At 38.3% G+C, this 19,523-nt stretch overlaps 3 protein-coding genes across 3 annotated transcripts; 1 reads left to right on the top strand and 2 right to left on the bottom strand.

Moving 5' to 3' along the window:
* Positions 1-7,353: 7,353 nt before the first annotated feature.
* On the bottom strand, positions 7,354-8,655 carry LOC122019394 (putative nuclease HARBI1). Its single transcript, XM_042576864.1, has one exon. It carries the CDS (start codon positions 8,653-8,655, stop codon positions 7,354-7,356), a length of 1,302 nt encoding a protein of 433 aa, XP_042432798.1.
* Positions 8,656-10,160: 1,505 nt separating this feature from the next.
* On the top strand, positions 10,161-12,638 carry LOC122019674 (calcium load-activated calcium channel-like). Its single transcript, XM_042577132.1, has 2 exons — positions 10,161-10,888; positions 12,346-12,638. The coding sequence occupies exon 1, from the start codon at positions 10,260-10,262 to the stop codon at positions 10,866-10,868; it is 609 nt and encodes a 202-aa protein (XP_042433066.1). The 5' UTR covers positions 10,161-10,259; the 3' UTR covers positions 10,869-10,888; positions 12,346-12,638.
* Positions 12,639-12,690: 52 nt separating this feature from the next.
* LOC122019672 (disease resistance protein RPS2-like) lies at positions 12,691-15,948 on the bottom strand. The gene is made up of 2 exons (XM_042577131.1): positions 14,463-15,948; positions 12,691-14,360 (listed from the first exon to the last, which is right to left on the bottom strand). The coding sequence occupies exons 1-2, from the start codon at positions 15,766-15,768 to the stop codon at positions 12,820-12,822; spliced, it is 2,847 nt and encodes a 948-aa protein (XP_042433065.1). The 5' UTR covers positions 15,769-15,948; the 3' UTR covers positions 12,691-12,819.
* Between the last annotated feature and the right edge of the window lie 3,575 nt (positions 15,949-19,523).

Below are 19,523 nucleotides of genomic sequence, written 5' to 3'. Positions count from 1 at the left end.
ATTAAATTAGGAATCGCAAACGGAACTTAACATTATTGATTCCAAATTTAACTTATCTGTTCTTAATAGTTTAGACTTGGATCGCAAACGGAATTTAACACTATTGATCCAATTCTACCTATGTTACAAATTCAATTAAATATTTATTTCAAAAATTGACTCTCAGGTCAAACATGGCGAGGCACATGACCTTCTTGGGTATAGGAGCATCCACCACTTCTTCGACAAAGTCTCTTAACGAAATTCAATATTTAATTTCCTAAAATAACATTAGGTTTAACCAAAAAGAACAATTGAATAACAAGATTGAAAAATTTTAAAAAAAACACAACTTCGAATATCTAATTCGAAAATCTAGAATCATATGCCTCTTGTGTTTGGAATTCATACAAAGAAAAAACTAGTATGATGCAGAAAATAATTACTAGTTATACCTTTCTTTGTACGCAACGACCTCTTGATCTTCTACCGTATTCATCTTCTTATCTCGGACGTTGTGTAGGCAACGATCTACCGAGATGAGAATCACCCAAGTTCTTCTTCTTCCTCACCAAGTTTCGGCCACCAAGACTCCTCCAAGGATGTAGAGGTTCGGCCACCACCACCAAGTTCCAAGGGATGCAAAAAACAAAGCCTCCTTTCTCTCCTTCTTCTCCAAGCAATATCCGGCCACCTTCCAAGCTCCAAAGGATGAAGAGTTTCGGCCAAGGAGAATAAAGAAAAAGGAGAAGGGAGAACTAGAAGGGTCGGCCACACCACCAAGGAAGAGAGGGAGAAAAAATAGAATAGAGTTGTTAGCCATGAAGCCATCCCTACCCCCTCTTTTATAATCTTTAGTCTTGGCAAATAAGGAAAAATTAAATAAAATCTTTCTTATTTTCTTTGCCATGAAAAGAAAATTTTAATTAATTAAAACCAATTTCCTTTTCTTAAATCAAGTGGTCGGCCACCTCATAATCCCAAACAAGGAAAGTTTTAACAAGAATTAAAACTTCTTAATTTGTTTCCAGAAATTTTAAAATAAAAATTTCTCTAATAATTTATTCCTTTATGGTTGGTTATAAAAGTAAATATATAAATTAAAATTTCTCTATTAAAACATGTAGATGATTTCCAAAAAGGAAAATTATCTTTAAAATTAAAATCTCCTTATAATCTTACAAATAGGGAAAGATATCAAATATTTTCTTAATCTTTTGTAGAAACTTATAAAAGTAAATATTTAATTTTAAACTCTATTTTTAAATCATGAACATGATTACAAAAAAGGAAAGTTTTATCAAAATTAAAATCTTCCTTTCAATATACAAATAAAGAAAGATATCAAATCTCTTCTTAATCTTTTGTAAAAAGTTATAAAAGGAAAGATTTAAATTTTAAACTCTCTTTTAAAACCATGGAATCCACATTAGAAAAATTTTAAAAAATAAAATCCTTTTAATTTTATTGTGGCCGGCCACCTAAGCTTGGACTCAAGCTAGTGCCGGCTACCACTTGGTTTATCAAAGGATTAACTTGGCCGACCCCTTGCTTGGGCTCCAAGCAAGGCTTGGCCGGCCACCTTAGGATTGGTATAAAACTGGGTATAGGTGGGTATAATAGTTTATAAATAAGAGGCTACGATAGGGACCGAGAGGAGGAATTGGTTTTGGTCTTCCGATAAAATTAAGCTTCTCATGTTCGCCTCGAACACCCTGTTGGTTAGTCCTAGGAAAACGTACCGGTTCCACTGTACAAAAAATTTTTGTACAAGTGTCGAATCTTTCCTTAAATAACCTATTGTGTTCTTTAAAAGTTAAATTAGAAATCACAGACGGAACTTAACATCATTGATTCCAAATTTAACTTATCTGTTCTTAATGGTTTAGATTTGAATCGCAAGCGGAACTTAACACTATTGATTCAAATCTACCTAAGTTATTAATTCCATAAATATTAATTTCCAAAATTGGCTTCCAGGACTGCATGGCGAGGCACATGGCCTTCTTGGATATGGGAGCAACCACCACCGCCTAGGCAAAGCCTTTTAAGGAAAGCTAATATTTATTTCCTTAAATAACTCTAGGTTAACCAAAAAGAACAATCGAATCACAAATTCGAAAAAGAAGAAAAACACAAACTCGAAAAGAAAACTATTTCGAAAACTCTAGAATCATATGCCTCTTGTGTTTGGTATTTCCATAAATAACTATACAAAGAAAAACTAGTATGATGCGGAAAATAATTACTAGTTATACCTTTCTTTGTAAGCAAAAATAACCTCTTGATCTTCTACCGTATTCCTCTTCTAACCTCGGACGTTGTGTGGGCAACGATCTTCCGAGATGAGAACCACCAAGCACCTTCTTCTTCCTTGCAAGTTTCGGCCACCACAATTCTCCAAGAGAAGTAAAGGTCCGGCCACCACCACCAAGCTCCAAGGGATGCAAGAAACAAAATCACCTTTCTCTCCTTCTTCTCCTAGCTAGAACCGGCCACCATCAAGAGCTCCAAGAGAGGTTGCCGCCGGCCATAAGAAGAAGAGAAGAGGAAGAAGCTAGGGCCGGCCACCAAGGAGGAAAAGAGAGGAGAATAATAATAGAGTTGTTCACCCGTGAAGGTACCTCTACCCCCTCTTTTATAATCCTTGGTCTTGACAAATAAGGAAATTTTAATAAAAAATTCCTTAATTCTTTTGTCATAAAAAAGAAAAATTATTTTAATTAAAAAACAATTTTCTTCTTTTAATAATAATGGCCGGCCACTTCTAATTCCCCAAAATAAGGAAAATTTAATTCACACAAGAATTAAAACTTCCTAATTTGTTTCTAGAAATTTATAAAAATTTCTCCAATAATTTTTATCTCTTCATGATTGGTTAATAAAAAGGAAATTTTATAAATTAAAATTCTTCTTTTAAACATGTGGATAATTTTCAAAAGGAAAGTTATCTCTAAAAATTAAAATCTCTTTTCAATCTACAAATAAGGAAAGATATCAAATCTTTTATTAATCTTTTGTAGAAACTAATAAAAGAGAATATTTAATTTTTAAACTTCTCTTTTAAATTATTATCATGGTTAAAAAGGAAAGTTTTTCTTAAAAATAAAATCTCCTTTCAATCTACAAATAAGGAAAGATTTCAAATCTTTTCTTAATCTTTTGTAGAAAGCTTTAAAAGGAAAGATTTAATTTTTAAACTCTCTTTTAAAACTATGATATCCACATAAGAAATAATTTTAATAAAAATCCTTTTAATATGATGTGGCCGGCCACCCAAGCTTGGGCTCCAAGCTATTGGGCCACCTTTAGGCTTGGCCGGCCCTAAGCTTGAGCTTCAAGCTTAGCTTGGCCGGCCCCTATTGGTTGGGTAAGAAGGTGGGTATGTGGTGGGTATAAATCTCTATATACAAAAGGCTACGATAGGGACCGAGAGGAGGAATTGGCTTTGGTCTCCCGATGAAATTAAGCTTCCCGTGTTCGCCCCGAACACACAACTTAATTCCATCAATAATAATTCATTCCACTAAAGAACTATTATTGAACTACCGTACCAATCCCAAATTACATTTTGGGCTCCTTCTTATTATGAGTGTGTTAGTCTCCCTGTGTTTAAGATGTCAAATGCCCACTAATTAAGTGAGTTACTGACAACTCATTTAATTAATATCTTAGTCCAAGAGTAGTACCACTCAACCTTATCGTCATGTCGGACTAAGTCCACCTGCAGGGTTTAACATGACAATCTTTATGAGCTCCTCTTGGGGACATTATCAACCTAGATCACTAGGACACAATTTCCTTCTATAATCAACAACACACACTATAAGTGATATCATTTCCCAACTTATCGGGCTTATTGATTTATCGAACTAAATCTCACTCATTGATAAATTAAAGAAATAAATATCAAATATATGTGCTTGTTATTATATTAGGATTAAGAGCACACACTTCCATAATAACTGAGGTCTTTGTTTCTTTATAAAGTCAGTATAAAAGAAACGACCTCTAATGGTCCTACTCAATACACTCTAAGTGTACTAGTGTAATTATATAGTTAAGATAAACTAATATCTAATTACACTACGACCTTCCAATGGTTTGTTCCTTTCCATCTTGGTCGTGAGCTACTGTTTATAATTTATAAGGTACTGATAACATGATCCTCTGTGTGTGACACCACACACCATGTTATCTACAATATAAATTAATTGAACATCTACATTTGGTATATACAAATGTAGACACTTGACCAATGTGATTCTTATAAATGTATATACAAAAGCTAGGCTTTTAGTATACATTCCAACACACCCAACTTAATTTCACCAATAATAATTCATACCACTAAAGAATTATTATTGAACTATCGCACCAATCCTAAATTACATTATGAGCTCCTTCTTATCATGAGTGTGTTAGTCTCTCTGTGTTTAAGATATCGAATGTCCATTAATTTAATTGAGTTACTGACAACTCACTTTAATTAATATCTTAGTCCAAGAGTAATACCACTCAACTTTATCGTCATGTCGGACTAAGTCCACCTGCAGGATTTAACATGCAATCCTTATGAGCTCCTCTTGGGGACATTATCAACCTAGATTACTAGGACACAGTTTCCTTCTATAATCAACAACACACTATAAGTAATATCATTTCCCAACTTATCGGGCCTATTGATTTATCGAGCTAAATCTCACCCTTTGATAAGTCAAAAAAATAAATACTAAATATATGTGCTTGTTATTATATTAGGATTAAGAGCACACACTTCCATAATAACTAAGGTATTATTTTTTTATTAAGTCAGTATAAAAAGAACTTACCTTAAATGCTCCTACTCAATACACTCAGAGTGTACTAGTGTAATTTATCAGTCAAGATAAATTAATTCCTAATTACACTATGACTATTCCAATGGTTTGCTCCTTTCCATCTTAGTCGCGAGCTACTGTTTATAATTTATAAAGAACCGATAACATGATCTTCTGTGTGTGACACCACACACCATGTTATCTTCAATATAAATTATTTGAACAACTACACTTAGCATAAATGTAGGCATTTGACCAATGTGATTCTTAAATGTTTATACAAAAAGCTAGACTTTTAGTATACACTCTAACATGATGGACCTAGAGAGCTCCGATTGAACCCATTTTAGTTCCTATGGATTTATGATGTTTCAAGGAGTTCAAATATGATGTCCATTATTTATTTCAACTTTTCATAGATGTTAATATGCAAAATCAAAAAATCGATAAAAAACCTCACGTTGGGCCTGATATGAACTCATATCAGGCCCAACGTGGGCTTGATACAAAACCAATATTCTTCCATTACATATTCCTCTAAATTTCTTTACCTGATTCAATAATTCCATGAGGATACGCTGAACTTCCCTGTCAGCTCTAGTTTGTGCATCAAAGCATGCAGTAGCAATAGCATCAACCTCATCATTGCCGGTGCATTTTCTTTAGCAAGACGAAAAACATCCCACACCATCCTTGGTCCCTGAGGCAAATAATGTCTTAATATATATATATATATATATATATTTGCAGGAGTTGGAGGAAAAAAAATCAAGAATCCTGATATTTTCATTAAACAAGTAGATGACATCAATATGATGAAATGTCAGAGCCATAGACAATAATCATTGTGTAAAACAAACATTTTTCACATCAAGGCTTGGCTATAGAAACAAGTGTCTTGAACTGAAGGTCAAATAAACACCAAAGAATTTTATAAGCAATACATTAGGAGTAAGTATTCAGTACATGAAGCATTTTTGTAGTGCCAACCCATGAGATGCTGACAAAGAGGCCAATGACTAATGACTAGGTTAGTGGTGTCGATGAAAATTGGGTCTGATATGGAATCATATCAGGTCCACGTTGGGCCTGATATGATTCCATATCAGACCCACGTTGGGCCTGATATGATTCCATATCAGACCCACGTTGGGCCTGATATGAGTCCATATCAGACCCAACGTGGAGTTTTTTTTGCTGATTTTTTATTTTTACATGTTAACATCTATGAAAAATTGAAATAAATAATGAACACCATATTTGAACTCCTTGCAACATCAGAAATTCATAGGAACTAAAATGGATGCAATCGGAGCTCCCTAGATCCATCAGTGAGTTTCGGTCAAAACCCACTGATGGACCTAGAGAGCTTCGATTGAACACATTTCAGTTCCTATAGATTTCTGATGTTGCAAGGAGTTCAAATAAGTTATCTATTATTTATTTCGACTTTTCATAGATGTTAACATGCAAAATCAAAGAATCGACAAAAAAACCTCACGTTGGGCCTGATATGGACTCATATCAGGCCCAACGTGGGTGTTTTTGCTGATTCTTTGATTTTGCATGTTAACATCTATGAAAAGCTGAAATAAATAATGAACATCATACTTGAACTCCTTGCAACATCAGAAATCCATAGAAACTAAAATGGGTTTAATCGGAGCTCTCTAGGTCCATCAGTGGGTTTTGACCGAAACCCACTGATCGGCCTAGAGAGCTCCGATTACACTCATTTTAGTTCCAGTGAATTTCTGAAATTACAAGGAGTTCAAATATGCTATTCATTGTTTAATTTTGCTTCTTCAAATGTATTAAAATGTTGTTAAAAAATTGACTAATGTTATTCATATATTCTGTCCATAAAAAAAGAGAAGAGAGAGAAAAATATAGTGAAGAAAAGAAAACGGTAGAAAAAGTCAAATTGTCAGAAGGGTAAAATAGGAAATACATTTAAAAAAGTGCGTTCTTTGATAAATACCAAAATAGCGTACGTTTTTTAGTAAATTTAAATTTCTATGTGCGCCCTTTGGTAAATTATCGTTTTTATGATATATTATCGATTTTTTTATACCGATACCTAAATTTTATAATAGGATTAATCATAGGATAAATGATTTGATCCTACATTCTACCTACTAAGTATAGTGACTCCTGCTTCAACTTCACTAGGTGTGCTTACTACTTTTAAAGCTTAGGTGTCCAAACATTTCTATCTTCATCCACTTGGAGGGGACTAACTTGATGAGCTTACCTTAGAGCATCCACAGTGGTTAAACCTCACTGTGAGCTCCTTCGTTGCCACATCTGCGCCACATCAAAAGTTAAAAATCTCATACCTCTTTCCACTATCAAAAAACCTCTCAACAACTTTTTCATGGGTCCCACACTTTTCATTATATATATTTCATTATCTCTTTTTCATATTTACATTTTATATAATTAAATTTTAATAAAATTTAAATTCATAAATTACTAACATAAAATAACTTTCATAATTTAAAAAATTACATAAATATCACAATACATATATCACAATTAATAAATTATTTTTTCACTGATTACAATTATAGCGTGCCCAGATATACTCAACTAAGCCGGCTCGAAGTTGATGATGTAGCTGATTATCATGTAGCTCGTAATTTCTACGGATATATGCTTGGAATTCTTGAGTGGAGCCTTGAAATATTTGTGATTGAGAATCTCCTTCATCGTCCGACCAATTGACTACTGCATCTCCCTCATTCTCAATAATCATGTTGTGCAAAATAATACAAGTATACATGATGTCCTTCAAATTATCCTTGTACCAAAATCGTCCTGGACCTTTTATCATTGCCCATCGTGATTGGAGCACCCCAAATGCCCTCTCGACATCTTTTCTCGCAGCCTCCTGTCGTTCCTTAAATATTTTTCTTTTAGGATCCTGGGGACATGGAAAGCTCTTGACGAAAGTAGCCCATTCTGGATAGATCCCATCGGTCAGATAGTATCCTTTTGTATATTGTGTATTACTAATCATGAAATTAACCTCTGGTGCATTCCCTTGTAAGACGTCGTTGAATAATGGTGATTCATTAAGTACATTGATATCATTGCGTGACCCTGCAATCCCAAAAAAGGCATGCCATATCCACAAGTCCGAAGATGCAACGACTTCGAGCACAATTGTTGGGACGTCATGATCTCCTCGAGTAAACTGACATTTCCAAGCGACGGGGCAATTTTTCCATTGCCAATGCATACAATCAAGACTGCCCAACATGCCAGGGAAACCATGTCTCTGCTCATGCATTTCAAGCAAGTGTTGGATATCAGCAGCATTAGGTCTTCTTAAATATTGGGCACCAAACACTTCAATTACACATCGGCAAAAGTTGAATAAACATTGGATGACAGTTGTTTCAGCAATCCGTAGATACTCATCATAATGATCAGCAGGGGCTCCATACGCCAATTGACGAATAGCCGCTGTGCATTTCTGAAGTGGTGACAAACCTTTTTTCCCTGCTGCATCGACCTTCCATTGAAAATATTCGGAATGATTTTTCACGGCATCAACTATACGAACGAATAACTCTTTTTTCATTCGAAATCGACGTCGAAATATGTCATCAGGATATACCGGATCATTAGAAAAGTAATCATTGAAAAGACGAGCATGCTCAACTTCACGGTCCCGATTCAAATACCTTCTCCTCTGTGTTCTACTGGAAGAACTTTGAGCTCTTTGATGTACCGTTTGTCGCTGCTCATATAGTTGGAGCATTCTTCGTTCATCTATATCCTCCGCATCTTCTGCCAATTCATTTCTCCAGAATTCCTGAAGCATAGATCGATCTGGATTGTGAGTCATTGGAAATAAATCAAGATATTTTTATGGTTGAAAAATATAGAGAATTGAGGAAAGAAATCGAAAACAAAGATAACAAGGAGATGAATGAAAAATATAAAATCGATCATGTATTTATAAAAAAAATAAATTTAAAAAAAAATAATTATGACCGTTGAACAACGGCTAAAAATTAGCCGTTGCCCAACGGCTGTTCTCACTGAAATGAGAAGCAGATTTAATTATTAAGTTTTTTGTTTTTGTTTTAATTATTAAATAAAAAAAAATGAAAAAGATGAAGAAGCGGCTCCACAGCGGCGGAGCCGCTTCTTCATTTTAATCAAAAAACCTCCCTCCACTATGGGAGGGAGGTTTTTCATCCCATCCACGTCACAGTGGGAGTTTTTTCTGAGCTCCCACTGTGGTTGCTCTTATGATGATCAAGATAGGATCATTGCATAGGGTCCCACCTACATCTGACCTCAATTTTTTTAAAATTTTATTAATTGATTTTAGTAAAGACTAATAAAATAAGTCGGAAATTTTCTTTTCTCATTACTCTACCAATAGTAAAAAAAAAATCCCCAAAATCTCCCAAACTCTCATCGCCGCTTCAAGCTATCAATCACCGAAAACTGAAAATTAACCGCAGTGCAACCTAGGTCCGGGTCTTTTACCAGGTTTTGGGTTGATTTTCGCTTTTAAGCCGTAAAATTCCAAGCCTATTTTATGAGGTGAGAAATATCCGAGTTTGTTCTTTGATTTTGGTTCAAACTTATGAGCTTTGTTGATTATTGATTAGTTTAGTTATGTTGTGCTATTGTGTATATATTGACGCTTTGTTCCGGAAATTGTCAGTTTCAATACGAACCGAGCATCAATGATGAATTTTTGAGAATTTGGATTGTGAAAATTGATTTTCAATGATATTTGATTTTTTTTTTTAAATTTCAGATTATTTATTTGAAGAATCATGTTTTAATATTGAATAAATTGGATTTTGGAGTGTGATGTATTAAAATTGTCAAATATGTTATTTAAAAATTTGATGTATGATTTTTGGAGGTGAAATGCAAAGTTTATAAATTTTAAAGGGTTCTAAAAAAATAGTTATTTAAATTCTAATTTAGAGTTTAAAGTTAAAATAGGCATTTTATATTAAATGCTGATTTAGGGCTCATTTAATAAGTGCTTGTCTAAAATAAACAGTTTATTTTTAACATTTTAAGATCGGCCTTGAACTCTATCCCATAGAAATTTCGTATTGACTATCGGATAAATTCAAAAATTGCAAATGGATCATAAGGAAAATATTTTTATCACTGGATCATAACTCGGGGGCAATGAATGGATGATCCATTTTTTTACTAGAAGAGAACTTCTACAATGGCTCGGTCAATTATCAATCATTGGTCGGAATTGCTGCTTTCCTGTCGTGGAGAAACAGGGAGTCCCATATTGTGATTTGACTCATATGCCCTTCATCTCGATGCGACTCGTTCTCCCTTTTTCTTCCCAATAATTTTATAATTAAGACCTCGCTTGCTGCCCAAGTCGGCCCAGATCTCCACCTACTTTCCTCCCACCGCAACCCTCATCGCAGCGGCGGCGGTGGGCGGCGCCGGACCATGTCGTCCTTCTTTCCTGCATTCAGATATGGCGATGGCCTGGCGGTGGTGGGCATCTCCATCGGCACCGCCTTCATCTGCGAGTTAATCTCTTGGGTCCTCATCTACCGCACCTCCAACTACAAGTCCCTCCGCTCCTCCATCGACAAGGCCTCGAAGAAGCTCGATTCTATGAAGTCTGTGTCTGCCCCTTATGCCTCCAAGAAGCCGGCATCCTCTGCTTCCTCTGCGTCTTCCGCCTCGTCCCGAGCTAAGAAGATGGACCGAGTGGAGACCAGCCTCAAGGACGCCACACGCGACCTCTCTCTGTCCAAGTTCAAGTCCGGCGGGGTGGTCGCTGCCGTCCTATTCATTGTGTTCGGTATTCTCAACTCCCTTTTCGAGGGTCGCGTCGTGGCCAAACTCCCGTTCAGGCCCATCCCTCTGGTCCTCAAGATGAGCCATCGTGGACTGCCAGGAACGGATCCCTCCGATTGCTCCATGGTCTTCCTTTACTTCCTCTGCTCCATCAGCATACGGACCAATCTACAGAAGCTCCTCGGGTTCGCACCCCCGAGAGGGGCGGCTGGGGCTGGACTATTCCCTATGCCCGATCCCAAGACTAACTGAGCTGCTCTAATGCGATAGAGGTGCGGATCTGGATTTTTAGGGCATTAAATTCGTTGAATTTACTCCCTTTTGTATATGTTTTTAGGTTTGAATTTGATTGCTCTTATCTTGTGTGTTAATTTTAAAATGCTATGCAATATCTCTTTGGATGTCATGATGAAATTATTTTTCCTGAATAAACTTTGTTTGCTTATCTCAAGATTTTCTGACTCATAATAAAAGAATTGATTAAAAGTATCAAGTGTCCGTTTCAATCATCATTGCTTTTGGCTCCAAGCAAGTCTGGCAGTAGTGTCTCCATCTTGTTAGCTTGTCAAACAGTCTACCAGTATATTAGCAAACTTTGCTGCAATTCTTTCTAATGGCAACTGCCACATCAAGATATTTCCACATGGTTCCATGTGAATCACTTAAATTAGATAGGGGCAGGCCCTAACCAATCTATATATGTTGTGAACAAATCAATGATATTCATTTTTTCACATTAATTTGGTTGATCTAGTATTAGAGAACACTAGATCAACCTGTAATTTGGAGCATCTAAAGTTAGATGAAGAGGGTTTGCATTATGCAGGCCATAGTTAAAATTGTGGTCAAATTTATACATACAGGCTGTTTTTATTTGGTGACCAAGCATAGTATGAAAACGCGCAACTTGACATTATAGGTTTTTATATTTTATTATTTTATTCAAGAATAATTGGTAGTATTTGTCCAAGAATGGTTTTGTATCCATGCAATATTCCAGTCCTAGATAGCCACACAAATTTTATACATGTAGACACACACACTTAGTGCTAGACAAGGTTTGAGAAGATAGAAAATGTTACGAGGAAGTGCATAGTGTCTATCTTAGCTTATTTTTAATCTACTAAACTTCCTTTAATATTCTTGTGAATAATTTGTATTCACAACAATGCGTACGATGATGTCTTGAGTAAGTTGCGTCGATTCTGAAATTAAAATATATCTTGGGCCCACTGAAATTCCTGGCATATTTCACAATTGTGCGTATGCTTCATAACTTGATGTCAGCTGCATCCCAATGTGAAGGGGTTTTTCTATATTGAATGATGCCAAGGGCGATCACTGCTTCATAACTCCTAACTCAGATAGATGGTCTTCTTCTATCATTGTTATCATAGGTCTCCCAATACAATATTGTTTCGAGTAAGTTGTGTCGATTCTGAAATTAAAATAGAGTCTATAACTGTTTGCTATATCTTCGTTCCACTAAAATTGCTGGCATATTTCACAATTGTGCATATGCTTCATAGCTTGATGTCACCTGCATCCCAATGTGAAGGGGTTTTTCTATATTAAATGATGCCAAGGGCTATCATTGTTTCATAACTCCTAACTCGTGCAGATAGATGGTCTTCTTCGATCATTGTTATCATAAGTCTTCTTGCATAAGTATTGCAAAATCTTTCTAGTATATATTTCAGGGTTGGCTAATATTTCTGTGGTTTTGCAGCGCACTGTGTAATCTCAAAGAGGGCGGATCAGGATGAGGTCCCAGAATACGTGAATGGTCCTCAGAATAAAATTTTAACTTAAAATGTTCCACGAGCAGTTTGTGCTGCCTGACGATTTCGATTGTCGATTATTTCTCAGTTTTCTCTCACATGTTAAGCGTTGTCCTGTTGGTAACAGTAAGAAACGCATTTTTGATTATTTAGATAATAAGAACGATAGGGCTAGCCAACTCTTGTACTGTTTAAACTTGTCCACCTATTATGCCCTTGCTCGTTTTGTTGGTCGTGCAAATTGCTGCTCTTTTTGTTGGGCTATCAAATCGAGAGTTGTTCAGAATTTGATCTGGACGTAAACCAAAAGTTCAAACTCTGACAAGCTCCAAAATGATTGGAGGCCATGAATGCAACATTTCTCTACATGTTCTTACAAATAAAATAAGTAGAAGCATCAGAATGCACATTTTCAACGATTTTCAAAGGCCTTCCAGTATCTTCATGCTTGGTTCATAACCTGCTGGAATTTCTCTGAAACAGGTAGTGAATATAGACTTGATGCAATGATCTCCCCACTCCAAACTTTCCCACCAATTCCTCTCCCCAAATATTATCCTCAGCTTTTGGGCACTCGTCGCACCCAATGGAAGTTGCTTCAGCTCGATGCAGTTGTGCACGAGGATCCTCTCTAGGCATGGAAATTCCAACACTTGATCATCTATTTTAACCAAACTCTTCAGGTCGCGGAGAAAGATGTACTTCAGATTCGGAAATGAGGTTGCGGGCTTTTCTTCTTTCTCGGACGAGGCTGTTGGTGGTTCGTCTGCAATTACTTGTTCCATTTCGTTGCAATTCTGTATGTATAGTTCTTGGAGGAGTGGCAGGTGTGCTACCCATGCGATGTTCCTGAGGCTGTTGCAGTAGAACAATGATAGAAAACGAAGGTTAGGAAGGCAAACATGAGCTGCCACACCTCTCCAGATGACCCTTTCTAGCTCTGGCAGGCAGACCAAATTGAAGACCTCGAGCTGATAGAGTCGCCAATTCAGGGGTTTAGCCTCCTCGCCCATCACCAATTCCTTCAAGCCTTGGCTGAATTCGATCGTAAGATTCTTGAGTCTCCCCATTTTGTTTTTACTAAGCAGACCTGGCAAAAGATGAAGAGAGATCAAGCCTCGCAGCTCTCTGATAGTGAGGGAGTGTGTCAAAACCCGGAGTATGCTGAAGAGCCTCAGGAGACATTGGATGTTTCTTACAGTAAAACCGACTGATCTTAGCCTTTGCAAGGATACCAATTCTTCGAACATTATATTGTCACGGCTGCACACCGAAAGCCAACTCCAATTTGCGAAACCACTCATGTATAAGTTCAGCTCCTGCAGCATTTCAAGACTCGAGATCACGCCGTCAGGAATCTTCCTGAGTTCCCTTGTTCCCTCCAGCTCCAAGTACTTCAAAGTCGTTAACTCTTTCATCTCTTTAGGGAGGCATGCGATCTTTGTGTATGAAAGATTGAGAAACTGCAAGTTAATCAATGTGCCAACCTCGTTCGGGAGCTCTACGATACCAGTATGAGATAGGTCTAAGAACCGCAGGAGTACCATGCAAGGAAAGAGTCCGTTGGGGATCTTCATAAGACGCTTGTTTCCTCGAAGGATCAAAGATTGAAGATTAGGACAGTAGCATGAATCAGGTAGGGCCTCAATTTCATTGAACATGAGGGATATCCTCTCTGCTTTGCTCCATTCATCTGATCTAGTTTCGCTAGGTTTTGCTCCCACCAACCACTTGTTCTTGCTGCTCTCTTTGCCGGAGGCAGTCCATAAGGCCATCTCTCGGATAACATCATGCATTTCCATTCGACGATAGCTCTTCTCACTGTTCTCCATCAATGACACAGCCTTGAGACTTTCGATTATGGAGTTTCCGATATTATAAGCTTCGTTGATGTCATCAAAATCAGTGATTGAACCCAGCCCCATCCAAGTGCTGATGAGATTTTCCTTCAGCATCTGATAGCCTTCAGGCCACAAAGAACAAGATGTAAAGCACTCTCTCATCCTATGATCTCGTAAAATTTGGTAGTTAACATTGAGAAGGAAATGAGATTCGTCCTCCGTACCTGAAATCTCGTGGAGCGGCGGCGCAGTCTTAAGCAATGAGACAGCCTTTTGCCACTCCTCTAGTGTCTTCTTTGCTGACATTGCTGATCCCATGGCGACAAGGGCAAGTGGCAAGCCACCACATTCCTTGGCAAGGGCCACTGCAATGCTTCTAATTCTTTGATCTGCCAAATTCTCCTCTCCAACTTTTGAACTGAATAAATTCCAAGCCTCCTCCCACTTCAAGCATTCTAATATAAGGAACTTGTGAGCTTGCATTTTGCCTGAAACATCCATCAACCGCGACGAAATTATGACCTTCTGTTTGTATCCGTCACTCAAGGGATGTGGAATTCCAACCTTTGCTAGTTGTAGAGGCCCCCAAAGGTCGTCCAACAACAACAAGAAGTTCTTTGTCTTCAAGAAGTCGAAGATGGCTGCAGCTCGCGTGACTTCACTCTCATCATCCATCAGAAGTAGCCCAACCTCATAGGCGATATCTCTTTGAAGCTTCTTGACATCAGGATCTTTACCGACTGCGACAAGTATCACATGATCGAATTCGGTTCTCGCAGCATTGCCACAGAACTTGTTGTTGATGCTCCTCAAGAGGGTGGTCTTGCCGACACCCCCTGTGCCATATATCCCCATAATGCCTATTGCATCATCCGTGAGGTAACTGAGGGCCGTCTTGAGGTACACCTCCTGTCCCACAATGGGATTCGGCACTGGCAAATCCCTAGCAGGACCAGGGGGTAATCGTTCAGGAAGAACCATGGAGGCCGCGGAGACATGTCCTTTACTTGGGGGAGGTAATCTTTCAGCCAAGTTAGTGTTTTCCTCTACCGGTTTTTTTGGAGACAAAGCGTCGAACACATGGTCGGCAGGCTCGCTCCTTCGAGCCGTCACCACCTCATTGACAACCACATTGACGGCGTCTCTAGTGTTCCTTGTAGGCAATTCGTCAAACACAGCGCCGGCTTCTCTGAGACGGATCTCCGCCGCCGGAATCTGCTTCTTGGACGTCCTGGGCGTCCTCTCGTCGGCCTTGCCGCCGCAGAGGCAACTACTGAGGCAGCAGCAGCTGCAACCGCCGCGGGAAGACCGCTTCTTCTGCTGCTGCTGTTGCTGCTGCTGGCGGCTGGGGCCGTCGAGGAAGCTCATAGGGGGATCGGCGTCGGGTGGCTTGGCGCATCCTTCGATGCTGGGGACGATCTTGCAGAACCATTTCTTGGCTTTGCGACCGCCGCGTTTGGATCGCTCTGCTTTGAGCTGCCTCGCCCTGTGGAAGATGGTGTCGTTGGAAGCTCGCGACACATCGTCCATGGCGACATCCAATTAGCTCGGTAACTAGATTCTGCCTGCAGAAATCAACATTGATTCAAGGAGCAGAGATAAAGCAGCAATCTGAGGTCGGATCCAGGTGTGGAGGCGCACGGAGGCAAAGGGTTGACTTTGACTGCCAAAATCAAAGAAGCGTCGTAGTGTAGTGGCCGACGACATAGCAGGGCGATTGTCCAATAATAATAATAATAATAATAATAATAATAATAATTATTATTATTATTATTATTATTATTATTATCAAATTAAAATATACAATATAAAAGATTAAAAATCAAAGATGTAAATTATGTTTACAGCTTAAATAAAACATAATTGTTTATGAAATAATGCTCAACCTGTAAAGCACAAGTCACAGTGTTTTTTTAATTTGAGAGCTTGTGTAAGTCATTGTTGAGGAAGTGTTAACCAAAATTTGGTAATAATAACATCTGTAATCTCATCATCTCTGTTTTTTAATTTGAGAGATTGTGTAAGCCTCATTGTCGAGGAACTGTTAACCATGATTTGGTATATAATGGCATCTGTAATCTCATCATCATCAAAGGATTAAAGATTTAATCATGTTGAGCACACTCTTGTGGAAAAAAAAAGCTAATTCATATATTTATAGAATCATAATTCCAATCAATATTGAGTTCACATTGCTATATGATGTGGATGGTCTTATAAGCCACATGTCCAAAAAAATCAATAGTCAAAATTGAGAAGAGGACAAAGTTAAGACAAGTCAACGAGATCATCCTCCCGCTCGGCATGTCTCGTATCCGAGACAAGCTGTTCCATCATTCAGCTTCATAGCTCCGAGAAAATGGCTCCATCAACTCAACGTTGTCATCCTGGTCGACTTGGTTCCACTGATCCGACCACTCCGCTTAATTATTTCGACTTCATATATATTTCCACTGATCGGACTTTGGCTCCACCGACTGGATACTCCCGTCGATCGGATATTTGGCTCCACTAATCAAATATTCCTGTCGATCGAATGCTCTCACCGACTAGACATTCAGTTCATTCCTTTTGGCCTCGCATATTCGGTGTCCCACTTGGCCTTGTCAATCTGACTCTCCCTACGACCTCATTGACCAGATACTCTCGTTGACAAGACATTCTGCTCCACCAACTAGATACTCCAGTCAAACGGATATTCAACTCCACCGACATAATACTCCTGTTACGTTACTGGATACTCTTACCGACAGACATTCGATTCATTCCTCCCGGCTATGCAAATTTAGTGTCCCTTTCAGTCCTACTGTTTCGACGCTCCTTTGCTTAACATGTCACGACCTTCGACCCAATTAGGAGTGTAGATGAACCGAATCGAGCCAAATATGTTGAAAAATGTAAGACTCGAATTCGGCTTGAAATTTCTATATTCGAGTTTGAGCTCAATTCGAAGCTCGAAAAATTCAAAATTTTGTATTCAAGTTCGGTTCGAAAGATTCGAACATGTTCGTGAACTATTCGAATTATTGCTCAAAAATAGGTACTCGAAAGGTTCAAAATTTATTTATTTAATATATATATTTAACTTATATTAATAAAATATTAAGGCTTGCAAGCGACTTGCAAACTATCGAACAATATAATTTGAGCTCGAGTTTGGCTTGAAAAAAAGTTCGAACATATTCGAGTTCAGCTCGAATTCGATAAATTCGAATACGAATTGAATATTTTTCGAATCGGCTCGAAAAGCTCACGAGCCGGCTCGATTTGTTTGCAGCCCTAGGCCCAACTATCTCAATATTATGAGGTAGTTCGTGGATTGTCAAACACGTGAAGTAATATGATTAACATAACGTGGCCCCACATGATCTTCTACAAATATAGAATGTGAATGACATGATTGTATAATATGTTGGATCGAGAAGCGCTAGAGGGGGAGGGATGAATAGCGCTCGTGGCTATTTCGTGTTTCGGAATCGTAAATCGTTCGAGTAATTACGCAGCGGAATCAAGTAAAGAAAAACCAAGCAAAAACAGAAGACATAGATCGTTTACTTGGTTCGGAGCCTGTGGCGACTCCTACTCCAAGGTCCGCGATCGTTGATCGCTTACTGTGGGCAACAACTATATCGCGCAAAGTTTGTACAAGTGTAAGTTACAATAAGTGCAATAATTAAAGAAAACTTATACCGACGACAGAATCTTAAAGTAGCGGGGCTCCGGGTCGTCAGAAACTTGTAGCAGCACTTCTGGGTGTTTTTGAGGCAGCGCGTTGTAGCTTGATCACTTAGAAATTGTTGTATTGAGCCTCTGCCTCGAACCCCCTTTTAAATAGTGCTGGAGGCGCCTCCAAGCCTGTCCGAGGCGCCTCCAGGCCGCCGAGTCGCACGCGTGGATCAGCTCTGATCTGGTCGCACCTTATCCCATTGAAGGCGCCTCCAAGCTGCTCCAAGGCGCCTTCAGCTCCCTCCAAGGCGCCTCCAGCTCCTCTGGACAGCTGGCTTCGGCTAGCACTCGAGGCCCCTCCAAGCCCCATGGAAGCGCCTCGGACACTGTTCATTCGAGGTTAAAAGTGCTCCTTTATTCTTGCAAAATATGTTAGTCCCAAACACAAACCCTGCAAAACAAAGTTAGCACAGAAATATGATAAGTGATATCGACAGTCATTGGACTGTCCGGGTCTGATTTTGGATTTCCAACCGGAATCCCTAGGTCGACCCGACGCCTACTGTTCCCTCTACGGGGAACGCATCCTCACCTACTCCACTCAGGAGATTTACCTGTTGCCAGTGCGATCCTCCAGATCGACTAGACTTTTGCTCAACGTTCGAAGCTTTCGGACTTTCTGCTGGACTTCCGCTTCCCGACCCATCCAGTCTTTCACCTAGTTCGCGATACCAGGACTTTCCACTTAGAGTTACCCCCTAGGACTTTTTTCTGAAGCTGTCGATCCGCCAAGACTTTCTGCATAGAGTTACCACCCCCTATGACCTAGGGTTACCACGCCCTAGGATTTTCCACCTGCCCAACCATAGGTAGGACTTTTGCCTAAGTACCACTTAGGACTTTCCTTCAAACTCCATGAACTTGTTAGATCACAACATTACTTAACTTTGAACCCTTTGTCATTATCAAAACTTGGGTTCGATCGTCTGATGCTTCCCGCACCAACAATCTCCCCCTTTTTGATTATGGAAACTCAAATTCAAAGTTAAGTAAAACAAAAAGCATAAATAAACATAAGCATGCTTTTAAATAAGGAGTTAAAGCACAAGCATAAGCATACTTAAGTAACAGGTTAAGTACAAGCAAAAAGGATTTAAAATTTTAAGGTAAACTTAAAGTTTCCAAAGTTAAAGCTCCCCCTTAATAAGAGAACTCTTATTCTTAATTTGAATTTTTGTCCTACTCTCTCCCTTTTCCATATATCAAAAACTTTGTAGGAAAAACTTAGTAAAAAATGTTGAAGTCAAAAATAACATTTAAAACACCTGGCTTTTAAGTCATTGTAGGGAAAATTTTGTAGGAAAAGCTTAGCAACATTTTACTAAGTAAAAATAATTTGAGTATAGAACAATTCAGTTTAACCAAAATTTTGAAATTTAACCTTTTTAAAGACTTTATTTAAAGATTTTTCATTAAACTTAAAATTCTTAGTAAGGGATTTTGTGAACTAAGTTTGGGGAAAAAAACTTTTAAAGAAAACACTTAGCTTTAGGGAAATGATATTTAAAGAATTTTTCAAATACTTAGCTTTATAGTTAATATTCAATGTAAAACTCTTA

Source organism: Zingiber officinale, chromosome 9A, assembly GCF_018446385.1.
Source record: "Zingiber officinale cultivar Zhangliang chromosome 9A, Zo_v1.1, whole genome shotgun sequence".
Taxonomy (NCBI): domain Eukaryota; kingdom Viridiplantae; phylum Streptophyta; class Magnoliopsida; order Zingiberales; family Zingiberaceae; genus Zingiber; species Zingiber officinale.
Note: the sequence above shows the minus strand (reverse complement) of the source record. Positions and strands in the feature narration are given on the sequence as shown.